Raw genomic sequence first — 13,280 nt, 5'->3', positions numbered from 1 at the left:
TGTCAGCACAAATCTTTTCAAATACTATGCACAACAGTTCTAGTCACTCACTTTATTTTGTACTCCGCTTAGTTCTTGCGTAGCCACAAACGTGTCTGTACATACCTGTGCTTTTGCAACAATTTGAATTAGGACTCCAGCTTTTACAAAGTGTCCATCTTGGATCAGTCAGCGCCGCGCTAATCCTAAACATTACCGTCACTGGCTAGAACCAAGATTGGCTCAGGATCAGTATTACCCAGGTGAACTCCCTTTCTCATCTTAATGCACACTACCAGGCTAGTTCTTTGCATGGCTAGCTGCCCTTTGATCCTCACATCTCTCAATAAAGTCAGACAAACTGTCAAATTGTGTGCTCTTTTATTTGATCAATAATTCACACCGTTCTGTTCTTTGTGTTGCTCTGTCAAACTGCATTTTTGTTTTTTTATCTCTTTTGTCCTAAACATGTCTTCATTCAGACAACAGGAAAGATTTTACTACACATTTTCTATTAGCATCTGTGGTTTTTAAATTGACCACATTAGATAATGCCTCATTTACATTTTACACATTACTTTTTTTTTTCTTATACTCTGAGCCAGAAATCTCAACTTCAGTAACACTTACATCAAGTTTTCTGGTATCATCTATATTCTGAAGTTTTATTGAGGGGTCTGTTCATTTTATTCATTTATGTATGGCTGTTGACAGTATTTTCTGATGTATGGAGTGAAACAAAGATGTATCCAAAATCACTTCTTGAAAAATCTTTGACTATAATATGTCAATATATTGAAACAAGAATTTTTAATAATAACACTCATAATAATCAAGAGAAGTACTTGAGTAAATACTTGGTGGCTTTCCACCACCGTATAAAACGCATACATTGCTAAGTACACTCTGGTGTGGGCCCATACTAGGAGACTGGAGTAGTATGTGTACTATTTTTTTTTTTTACTCCAGTCAAGATCCCTCATATGGTCAAACTATGTCCTGTCCAGGCGCTGGCCTTGATGGACACTAATCAGACTTTGTCCCGAGCATCAATTACGAACGCTGTCAAGCACACTTCTTCATGAGTTGATGTGATAAACTGCAGCAGGATTGGGCCTCATTTCACTGTGTTTAATCAGTTTGTTGAAGACATGAACCTAAACAGTGACCTCACAGTGAAGGCCACTCTATTCCTACAGCAGGTACTGTTTACCACGTTCACAATTTTAGTTTGGCATGCTAACATTTGCTATAATGATATGAGTATCATAAGTACGTATGCATTTGGTCCTATTTATTGGGAAACATTGACCTGATGTTGGTCAAAGTTATTAAAACTAAACTTAATGTGTTTGTCTCTGACAAATTTCATGGCAATCCATTCAATAACTGTTCAGATATTTCAGTCCAAAGAGGTGGACTGACATTGCCAGCCATAGAGCTGCCAGCATGACTAAAACACTATAAAGAAAAAAACATTTAAATGGTCCTTTTTTCATCCTTACACTTTTTCCTGTTATACACAAAAAAAGCAAAAATGTACAGCTGAACGTCTGCACCTTCACCTCATATTCAATGTGTAATTTACCACCTAAATTCATAATTTGAATCCCAACAGAAAATGTCTCCCTTCATGGCCACAGAAATACACTGAGAGCTTTCATGTGACATGACAGTGCAGAGCCCGAGAGGACTCCTTGTTCTTAATGACCATAAATAATGTGATTAACTCCCAATAAAATTAATTGGCAACGGAGAAGCTGCTGGCAAGCCATAGACTAAGCTGGCAAAGAGAGCGTTTGTGCGTGTGTGTGCGTGTGTGTGCGTGTGTGTGCGTGCGTGTGTGTGCGTGTGTGTGTGTCCCTGCTGTGGTGTGAGGAACATTTCTCAAATCATGACCCAGTTCTGTTATCAAATTGGATCAAATGTGATTTTCATCTCTGTAGAGAGAGAGAAAGAGAGAGGGAGACATGTGTGCAACTGGCAGAACATCTAGCTTCTCTTAAAATTTCAAAAAATTGCTGACTTTGGTGCTCAAGATGGCACGGTGCTCTCCACTTACTGTACCACTGAGCTCTCTTTTTGTCTCTCTCTCTGTTTCATGACTATGAGCAGAGGAGGTTGAAATCCTTCTCTCAAATTCTCTTGTTTCTTTCTCTAACAGCAGTAATAAGCAGAGAATGTAAGGCTGAGTGTTTGTCTCTCCCTCAGCAAATCATTTTCACCCTTGCGAGTATCAAAGAGGCTGGTCCGGAGCGCATCGCGCCCGCTGCAGAAAACGAAGTAAAATGGCTCATTAAATGTGTGAGTCGTTGCACTGTCATCTCCTGCCTATACTCTTCACACTCTGCTCTTTGCACTTTTTTAGAACTGGGCTTCAGCTGCATCACAGACTCGCAGTAGGGGTGATGATTGCAGCACAAGGGGCGTTGACAAGGAGCAGGAATATAGCAACAATGCAAATTCAAATGCAAAATCTGTGCCAGAAATAGCACTTGATTATATAGGCAGGCAGAAGGATCAGCAAAGCACTGTCAGAGAGAAATAAAGCTTTCTGCTGCTTGGCAGACGTGAAGAAAAAAAAACACCTTACAGACCCCAGCATCAAACACACGCAAATAAAAAATAATCCCTCACTTCCTCTTACTGTCTGTTTAATTCAGTGTATGTGAGAGGATATTACACACAAATCTATACAAGGGTGGAAGACGGCAAATCCAACATACACTCATTTTTCCTCTTTTTTCACCAGCTAGTCATAAACTTTATCTGTCTGCCATTTGGTCTGAGTAGCATACACGCTTTGTGTTTTTGGAGCTTTGCTGAACATAGCTGAGCCGTGAGACTGAAACCAGTCAGATTCTGCCTCACTGTCTCTCCCTGGAGCCACACTCCCCCAAAACCCGTTTATTTCCATCCTCTACCTGTCCACCAGATGCCCTCAGACTTGCCCTACAGTCATAACCTTACATGCACAGCTGCTCACCTGTTTCCACCTTCCCTCATCAGCCCTCCAGTGTATAAATGACCTATTGCTGCTTTGTTGTCTTATGTTTTTGCTTTTGAGCTTCTGTTACCTGAACCTCAACCTACACCTGCCCATACCTGTGTCTGTACCTGCCGAAATAAATGGGAAAGAAAAACAAGTCAATGGATTCGACTGATGGTTGCAAGTCAATTTCCAAACCAGAGGAAATATTATCATTTCTTAAATCAGACGACTTGGGTGACTCAGGCTATCAACACTGCAGCTGCAGCATTCGATGACCACGCCTGAATTCTGGTGTTATTTTTCCTCCTCCCCATCTTATGTTGTCACCATCCTCAGGTTCCAGTCGTGTTTACATTCTTCCACACTGCCAGCCAACTGGGCCATTAAAAATGAAGAAGGTACACGGAGATGGCATGTTTAATGCATGGTCTCATCTCCTGCCTCTGAGGCTTACCTCCGCTTTCTCAGTATGCTGCTTGCACAAACACGCCGTCGGTGACAGGAATGAGCGCCATGCAGCAGAGTCCAGAGGTAAAAGATGGTACGCCGAGTTCCGTGGCTTTCGAGTCTGAATGGTGGAAAGTCAGCGTATATATCCTCCGAGTTGATCTTAGAGGTTGAGCAGGACGGAGAAAATAGGCCCCCGGGGTTGGAACATGAAAGCTGCAAGCATGCTACACTGGGACTTTCAGATTTCAGCATATGCTTCTTCACCTCTATAGAGTATTTTAGGGGAGGCCCTGGGCGATTTACTGTTTATTCTCACACACAATAAAAAGAGATCAAGAGAGTTTTATTTATGAAGATGGATGAGCTTCAAACCACTGTCCCCTGAACAGTTTTCCATCTTAAAAGCATTGTCTTATAGATAAAACATTTATGAAAAGAGTGGCATTGCAGAATACACTGAAGAGCTCTGCAGGATGAAACAACCTTAAAGTAAGTTTTGTATTCATGTCGGCTTTCAGTCAGATGTACAGATCTAATTAAGGTAAAGTGATGCATAATGTATATTAATGAGTCAGAAAGAACCATAACATCAAGCACCTCTTTTACTCACATAAGTACAAAATCATAAGCTAACAGTATTTATCCCACAAATTAGAGCCTTCCAACCTTGAAGTGACCCTCTCCGGCGCATGTGGTGAACGTGCTGAACGAAACGTGTCAGTATCATAAATCCCACAGGCTTTTTGTCGAGCACTACTCGAGTGTTTTCCCCTCCGGTGGACATGTCCACACCTGAGGCGGGGAGGATAAAGCTAACGCTCCTGCATGAAAAGGCACCGCCCCCCTCAGGTGCAATCACTTCCACTTAAGGAGAGGCTATATACTTCCTTACTTACCTTCTTTGGCCTCAGACATCACGTGTGCGTCCTGTGAGGTCATTAACTTCTTCAATGCGTTGGTTTGCCTTACTGTCTATTTTGATTTGTTAATCTCTCTTTGCAGAGCTAAAACCACGGAGACTGAGGCCGCCAAAGAACTCTGCTCTGCAGTAATGCAACCTGCGCTGCTTCTCCTTCTGTGCTAATATCAGTTAAGTCAAGTCCAGTGCATTCGTTTCCAACAGTAACTATCCCTGTTACTTATCCTGATAAACTAAGGTGAACGTCTACACAGGAAGTTGCCCTGTAAGCCAGATGGCTGTTTCATGGGTTATCACAGATGTTGCCCTGAATTAAGCCCATGACACCGTATGAAAACATAAACACTAAGTTCCACTCTTGCAGATCCAGCCCACCTCCACACCTGCTCTCAGTGCTTTGCTCTGCAGCATTTCACTCAACACACCCCTTCATCAGTACTGACCACTTGTGTTTTTCCGACATCATCCTTAACCTTTCGCAAGTATTATTAATTAGCTTTGATGTCGTTGTCGTTGGCCTCTCAGTTCGGCCACAAAATGAAAATCAAGGATGGTCGAGCAAGCAGCATTAGGATCAAGGTGCATGAGGACGCGGCTCTTATGGCTTAAGAGGAGTGTTGTTGATTTAGGCTGTATATGTTTCCCCAGCCTGCTTTTATTCAGATCAAGAAGGATCAAAAGTTGGTTTGCTTTAGTGTTAATGCGTGTTAATGACTGCAAGAGCTCTGGTGATTTATCTCCACACTAAGCTGCTTCTTTGCATTAGTAATGCCGTCTAAGGACAGTTTATATCTCCCTAATTATTAGGTAAACACACTCTTTTTGAAACTGAGTGTCCTGGTTTCCTAGTTACTTCCTGCTTTGGAGTTGCAGATTTACTCCATCTGGCACAGGATACTTTACCACCCTCTGAGAACGATACATAGTAGCATAAAGCCAACGTAATCGTGATTGTGAAGACATCTTATGTAGGCTATGTTGACCTACAAACGCAGAGCATAGGCCTACTATAGAAACGGTGAAGTTGAAAGAAAAAGGTCTTAAGGTGATAGTGTCATTTTGGGACATTTAAAAAAATGGAATTAAAGAAGACCTTAATGTTATGGACAAGAGGCAGGGTAATACGCTGTAGCTACCAAGAAATGTTCTGTTCGCTTGGTTACCCATTTGAATAATAACTTAACATCAAATCATCTGAATTCCCAGGGTTGAAAGCTGACATGTTGATTCCTCCGCTAAGCTGGTTGTTTATCTTTTAACAGGACCAGCAGTCCTGACAGTCCGACAGTATCGGGTACATTAATCCGTAGATAATGTGAGCTGTGGCTATTAGATCATAGATATTATATCAGAGATATTACATCAGCTGGCTTGAACTTAGCTTAGCCTTGCGTTAGCTGTATTATTTCATGCTAAAAACCAGGGTCAAAAAGCCAGTTTTGAACTTTGACCAGATGGGTAGTTACTATGTTTTGTCTTTGTAGGCTAATACAGAAGAAACTGAGATCTTAAGACTAAACAGAAGGTCTTTGCTCTCAGATTTTTATTTATATGCATTTCCTCTCAAGCGAACATGATGGAAGAGTGTGCTGCCACAGGTCCTCTTTGACGCCTCACCTCCCCAACCTCGGCCCTCCCTGCCTTTTTAAATGGTTTCCCGATCCAGCACGCTCTGAAATCTTGAAAGCGAACTTCTAAATCCATTAAGTCGCTGAGAAAAGGACTTGAAATCCACTGAACAGGTTTTCTTTGCACTCTCCCCGCGGCTCCAACGGTGCATTTGTGGATCTGAAGATATTAATTTTTCAGTTTCTCCGCCTGAGCTCTCTGCCCATATATAAATATATACGCAGACACACTTCACATTCAAGCAGTCTATTGTTTTCCATATACTATTGGCTCAATGTAGTCATAACTTACAAAGGACCCCTTTAAAATGTCCTGTCCCGGTATGAAGAGGACTAAACTATTCTATTCAATTTGAAGTGTGTCACAGACTTTGGGGTTGTTGTGCCTTCAAGGCGCAGGGATTAGAGGATAATTGGGGCTGTTCTGTTGTGCTAAAGATGCTTTGCTTGCTATCAGCTGGAGCTACTTTTTCCTGCTCGCTGCCCGAGTCAACAACTCTGTGATGACAGATAGAAAAGATGAAAAAGGCAACGATATTCAGCATACTGAAGAATCAGCAAGACGGGGAAATAGTTGGTAATAAGTCTCGCCTTGCTTGGTATCTTTTTACAAAGATAAGTGCAAGCTTTTTTAGAGAGCGTAGAGGACAGAAAGGAAAACAGCAGAAAGATGAAGACGGTGTGAAATGCTGGGAGAACATTTCTTTATTCCCTGAGTTGTACACAGTGATGACACTGTCGGCGCTGCATGAAGTGGAATCGCAAAATGTGACTCGATTTACAGCTTAAAGGACACATGAATCTCCATCCTACATTACCTTTTGATCTTTCGAAATGTTCAGAACATCCTGTACGAAACAAAGTTCTTGACAATTATTCCCTTTTTACCCTTGACCTTGCTGCCACATCATCATCCTGAACTTCAGCTCTGAGCTTTTCTTCACCCCTCGCTCTCATCCCCTTCTCTCCTCAGAGGCTTGTTTTTCTTTTCGTCCTTTCCATCTGCTCATGTGTCAAACTGCATCGGATTGTTGTTTCTATTATAGTGTGTGTATAAATGTGGTCGATTCGTCCGTTTACATGCACCGTCACTGTGAAGAGGGACGCTCTCAGGTGTTCCTGATTGCTCGAGAAGAAAAATCAGAGTAAACATTTTAATTCCTTCTGCATTTTTCAACCAAAACATTGACTATATTAATTCAATTTCACACACTTTTTTGCGAAAAGCGAGAAAATGATTCATCGTCCCATCGTGCAGCAGAAAACAGATTTTGAATCATAGTTGACTCGTTTAATATTAAATGAAGCATTTAGTTCAGGCTTACTGCTGTGTCTGCCGCTGCATATAGCTGTATCGATTCAATTTGCTTGGCGAAGCTCTGTTTGCTCTCACTGTGCGCCGTGGCAGCACATTTCCAATTCATAACTGACAACTATATTTGTACCACTTTAGCAGTCTCTCAGGAGTGAAATTAAATTGTTAACTGAGACACCTCGGCAGAGACAGAAGGCGGAGGCCTGCACAAGCAGAGTCACGCCATGTCATTGTGAATGAGACAGCCAAGTTGCGTCCAAAGTGCTATGAAGAATATAATCTGTCTATCAAATGTATTTAGGTTAATTGGTGATGTCTTGATATGATTTTGCTTGACTTGGCTTTTAACCACACAGAAATTCAGAATAGTTTACCCTCGATCTCAGCAATTATGTATTTCACCATAAAATCAGTGAATGTAGATCTGCTTGCTGGCTGGTCTTATTTTCAGTTTAAACGGTGCAATAGAACAAAAATAAGCAATGACAATGAGGTTGAGTGAGATGTCTTGTGACCAGAAAGCTGCCACTTTTGAAACACTGATCTGATACAAGATCATTACTACTGCCTTATCTGGACCTATGGGCTCTCACAGCGCTGTCTGTCTGACGGATCTGTGATCTGTATCATTGCACACTATGAATCCCTTGAAAAAGAAACATGAGGGAACATTGTGAATCCTTCCCATGCTTTATGATATATTTCCCCAGATATAAACCAAGCAATTTGGAAGTAGAGACGCGAGGAGAGAGAAAATAAAAAATAGGCGAAGATGTGGTACAAAAGAGACGTCAGAGTGGGATGAGGGTAATGTTGTTTTATAGGCAGGTGACTGTGTCAGGTTGGGGTTACGGCTGGATCCCATGCACATTAAACTTGACATTTATCAATCCATCCTCTAAGACCCTTGTAACTCCATAAAGGTCTCTTGAAACCTACGATGGCCAACAGTCCATTATACCACCATAGAGATAAAGCTCAATGCAAACTGCCAAGCACAGGGTAAAGATTTGACACATTAACTGCTTTTATATTTAAAAAAAGAACCTTTAATCTTCTAATCTCAAATGTTTTTTGAAGATCTCCTGAACTCTTTAGTGTTCTCCATTTGTTTTGCCTGGGTTGAAGGCCAACTGTAATAAAGAGCGCCGCTTCATTTCATCTCGTATTCCTCTCCTTATCTAATCTCATTAAGGCTCACGCTTCAGGAAGTAGGAGTGCCTCCTGGTAATGAAGAAATACATTAACTGAGCTACAAAAAGGCCTCGCTGCACAAAGCCTGCTTCCTCCGCCAGCAATCCCCGCGGCTTCTTTCTGGAGATCTCACATTTATGTTTGAATAAATGGCTCTGTCTGTATGTCTGAGCATTTTAGTAACACTATGGGGTTTAGCTAACATTTTAGTAAACCTATGGTTAAGGTAGCAATCTTTGGTAAAAGTATGGTGAAACTATGGAGGATCAAAATCAGATGCATTATGCGGTGTAACCCTTCATTCCAGCTCCTCGAGGCCTTTTAAACATGAGGGGTTTTTCACTGCAGGCCCTAAAGCTCGGGTGTCTCACTGTTTATGCGTGATGGTGCATGATAAGAACAGAGGATACTACAAACCAGTTTTAAAACGAGTTAAACATCTGCCAGTGAGCAGGAAGTGAACTCTCCGGGGCAAGTTGTGGGAGAAAATTCAACCCTTGAGTTCTTAGTCCAAAAGCCTCAAAAGTTGTGAATTATTCATTTCTAGATTCCCGACTATAGTATGTCATTTTTATATCCTTCCATCCGTAGCAAAAATGAATTCAAAGTCAAACACCGGTGCCACACACATAATATCCTGCTGAACAGCATCTGCTTGGAATCCACCTGAGGAGCATCTTCCTTAGAAACACAGACAGACACAGCTGCCCGTCTGTCCTGGTTAGCGACTGCTGCGTCTGCAAACACTTCAGTCACTCCTTCTCAAGGGAGCAAGCAAGAAGGAATCCATCAAGGTCTGAGCAGGAAGTAAAAATGACTTGACGACTGGAGCGTCAGCATCTGAGGTCTAATGTGGCTGTCAGTGGTTGTAAGCTGGAGCATGGCCAACGTTTGTACGAAGGTGTGATACAGTTGTTTGTGGCTTTGTGACTCGCCTTCAGGAAAAGTGAAGCAGAGAAAATAAATTCATTGCTGCATAATGTATTAATACAAGTTGAGTAGTTGATCATTGTTTGGGTTCATCTATATGAACAATCAATGGTATCCAATTGTCCACACTGACAAGTCAAAAGTTTGTGTTCTTCAGCCCTCTCTGAAGTTTTGCACCAATGTCAACTGCAATCAAAAGGAGCTGAATTTGAAGAGACTGATTGCTCACAGTTAGTTGTAAATTGATGAGTCATGGATGAAATGCATCACTGACACATTAAGACTGGCAACCAAACACACACAGGCAGAGGACGACCTAGAGGCATGTGTCGAGGCATTTAAAAAAGAAAAAACAGCATTTGGATAATTCCTGTTTGACACTTGTGTAACATCATGCATGAACAATGCTGCAGCACTCTTTGTTCAATCAATTATGTAGGATGGGAGTAGTATATGGGAGTAGGCAGGTAGAGGACCAGCATGCACTGGGCTGATTTTTTTTTACCAGAGAAGAAGAGGCAGCGATAAGAGTTCCATTATTTAATTGGGTAAATAAATCATGAGAAACAGAATCCTGTATGACAATGCACTTTTGCCTGCGTAAACTACAAACCTATGGTGCGTCAGTGACCCTTTGATTTGATTTTTTGGACAAATGGCCACTACAAGTTATATTAATAACCAACCAAGAGCAGGCTGTGCAAACAGAATTTGAAGTGTGTACAGTAAAGATGTTATCAAGAGATGAGGTGCATCAGACACTTTTATGAAAAATTAAACTTTTGTTAAAGAACTGCCCCCAATACATTGGTTCTGTGCAGTTAGCCGTAAAATGACCGACTCCTATTCTCTGGAAACTGTCTGAGTCTGACAATCTGGGATGAGATAGATGGTTTGAGCCACCTTTTAATCTGCAGCTATATTTTAGTGTTTTAAACATCTGGATGATTGAAATGAATGAAGATATCTGATGTAGAGAAAGACTTGATACCGGTGCTCTGCTGCCACTTGCTGGACTGTTGAGAACACCAACACAAAAATGCAGAGTATAGTCTTTTCTTAAGCCATGTTTTATAATAAGACAACAATTATTGCTTTGAAGTGATCACTTGCTCCTGAACTTTACTTTGTGTCTCCCAACATGAAATCATTTTTAACACCAAAACCGGCAGACAATAACCAAACTGACAACGACTCTTTTATCCAAATTTATTAGCAAGAAAAGTAGAATCCGACAAGAAAAACTTTCGTTCTAAATTCACTTCTTTGCAGTTTCCTCCTCCTTGGCGAAGCTCTTGATCATCTCTTCTTTTTTGGCCAAGATGCGCTCTTCTCTGCGCTTGCGGGCCTCCTTTGTCTTAGAGCGACGAGCCTCAGCCTGGTCACTGGAGGGTGAAAGAAGGTGGAGACAAGAGAATTTAGTTGACAGTAACACCGTGAGCGAATGGAGAAGTGGCATTGTACATGGACACTTCCAGGAAAAAAAACAAAAAAAGAGCAACTTACCACAACAGCTTCTTGCGAGCCTTATCTGCCTTCAGCTTGTGGATGTGCTCCATCAGGATGCGCTTGTTCTTGAAGACGTTACCCTTGGTCCTCAGATAGAGACTGTGGTACCTGGAGGAAACAGAAATAAAATAGTTCAGGAGCGTCTCAAAGCAAGATGCCTCTTCTTGGAGGAGGAGTTCAAACTACACTGGCTTGTTCACCAGCAATGAGCGCTGAGATTCACACTTACATGTGCCTGTCAATCTTCTTGGACTCCCTGTAGCGACGAAGAAGACGACGCAGGATTCTCATGCGGCGCATCCATGAAAGCTTCTCTGGCATACGAGCATTGGCAGTACCCTTTCTCTTACCTGGGCAGGAGGAAATTATACGTTATACAATCTAATAAATATAATATATTTGCAGGATTCCACAGTTTACACAGCATGCTTTTTCTAAAAATAAACCGATATGCAATGATGATTAATTTTGTTCTCCGAGCAGCAACTACTAGAACAACTAAAACTATGAACTAGATAATACTTGCACATGATTCAATGTAGAATCTGGGAAATCAAATTTAAGTGATGCGTGTTAACAAAATGAGGAAAAGGAGATGGCCGTTACCCACCATAACCCATGTGACGCCCCTTGCGGCGTGCCAACGTGTTCTTGCGGCAGCGAGCACGGGAATGAACCGTCACAGGCTTTCTGATGATCAGTCCATCCTTCACCAGTTTTCGGATCTGCTGGCCTGTGGTACAAATACAACGAAATAAAGATGCTGGCCTATGAAGCGCACACCACACAAATCTACAGAGAGGAGATAGAGCTCTCTAATGCAAAGTAAATAACTCACGAGAATTGGCGTTGGCAATCTCATTGGTCTCATTTGGGTCCAACCACACCTTCTTCTTGCCACAGCGCAGAACGCTGGACGCCAAGCGCTTCTGGAGCCTGAGCATGTTGGCATATTAGTTTTGCAGGATATCAGACACATACAGCGCTAAGGGGCCTTTAAAATGATCTACGAATTTAAATTCTAAAACAACTCTTTGATTGATGTCTATATTATCTTGTATTGACTGAAATCATCAATCAGAGAAATAATAGGCCACCTTAGGTATATTACAGGTTTCTATTTGACCATACAACATGAAAACAAAGTGTTCATTTAATAGCTCAATATAAACCTAGATTACAAATAGAAGCACATACAAAAAAGAAAGAATCAAACAATAAGATACACACAAAACACAAGTATTCTCATAATTCCCAAATCAAGGTATAAAGTACTTCTACCGTAAATATGTTGTTTAGTGACCAAACACTACCAGGTGGCATTTAATTAGTACTGTTAGGCACCTGTGTCACTGTGCTTATGAAATAAAGATTCATCTGACCACAGCAGTCTATACTCATCTACTATATCTAATTTTCTAACAGAGATTTTTTACACAAAAACACATTGAACAGTCACTTGACCGAACCAATGGGTTCAAACTGGTTTAATAAAAAATGTGCACCAATTGATCAGCTGCCTGCTACTCGCGTGCACGCCACCGAGAGGAAAAGATCACCGATCCCAAAATGTGTTGCATCATAATGGCTCGCTTACTAAATTTCACCGACATCATTGATCGGATAGTTCGAAAAGCATCGACATAGACGCTAAATACTTGCACTGTTGCGTGCTGATTAGCCGCTAAGGCTCTGTGGTGTTTCAGTAACATGTAGTAGTTATGCGGCTAACTTAGCTCGCCAACGTAGGCCCCATGCTAACGCTACGTGCATTCTGGTAGAAATAATAGACTTTACTTATGTCAAACATCATGAAAGTCTATCAACTGGTCTTAAATAACACAGCCAAGCACCCTATTAAATGTTTACTTAGCATACAAACACGTATTTAAATGTCAAATGTCCTGCTTACCTCATGGCTGCTGCTAGCTTGGTAGAAACGAAGGAAATAGGACGAGCGAGTCCGTACCATTTTAAATGTCGTCATGGGTCACCCTACTGCGGCTAGTTGTCAGAAAACCGTAAATAAAGCTACATATTCGGTAGTTATAGTAATTTTACCAATATTATTTTAAAAGTGGGACATTCAATGTCATATATATATAGTTAATATACATTTAAAGTGACACTAAGTGCATTTATCGATCCCCCTGATCATAGCACAAGTGGTACGCTCCAATAAAACATATTTTAAATATCCAACCACTAGAGGACGCACTACATCCACGTTTCTCTAATTTCTAAAACGTTTGTTCTTTGTGTAAATATAATGTACTGTTCATGACTATGTTTTATTGTTTTGTTTGAGGAATTACAATTGTATGTAGTATAGTATAGTACTTGAAGGGTCGCAGCCTGTTTTAT

At 41.2% G+C, this 13,280-nt stretch overlaps 1 protein-coding gene across 2 annotated transcripts; it reads right to left on the bottom strand.

Annotated features, from left to right (window-relative positions):
• Positions 1 to 10,602: 10,602 nt before the first annotated feature.
• On the bottom strand, positions 10,603 to 12,883 carry LOC306713024 (large ribosomal subunit protein eL19; the record flags this gene model as incomplete). 2 transcript variants are annotated; one of them, XM_079182541.1, is made up of 6 exons in its annotated part: positions 10,603 to 10,792; positions 10,914 to 11,024; positions 11,146 to 11,266; positions 11,527 to 11,649; positions 11,755 to 11,852; positions 12,829 to 12,883. In XM_079182541.1, 6 exons carry the CDS (start codon positions 12,831 to 12,833, stop codon positions 10,666 to 10,668), a joined length of 585 nt encoding a protein of 194 aa, XP_079038667.1. In that variant the 3' UTR covers positions 10,603 to 10,665. The 2 variants fall into 2 exon arrangements, with proteins under 2 accessions (XP_079038667.1, XP_079038666.1); XM_079182540.1 differs by lacking the exon at positions 12,829 to 12,883 and having other exon boundaries at positions 11,755 to 11,860.
• Positions 12,884 to 13,280: the final 397 nt, after the last annotated feature.

Source organism: Pholis gunnellus, assembly GCF_910591455.1.
Source record: "Pholis gunnellus genome assembly, chromosome: 21".
In the NCBI taxonomy this organism is placed as follows: Eukaryota; Metazoa; Chordata; class Actinopteri; order Perciformes; family Pholidae; genus Pholis; species Pholis gunnellus.
This window is presented reverse-complemented; position numbering and strand designations above follow the sequence as displayed.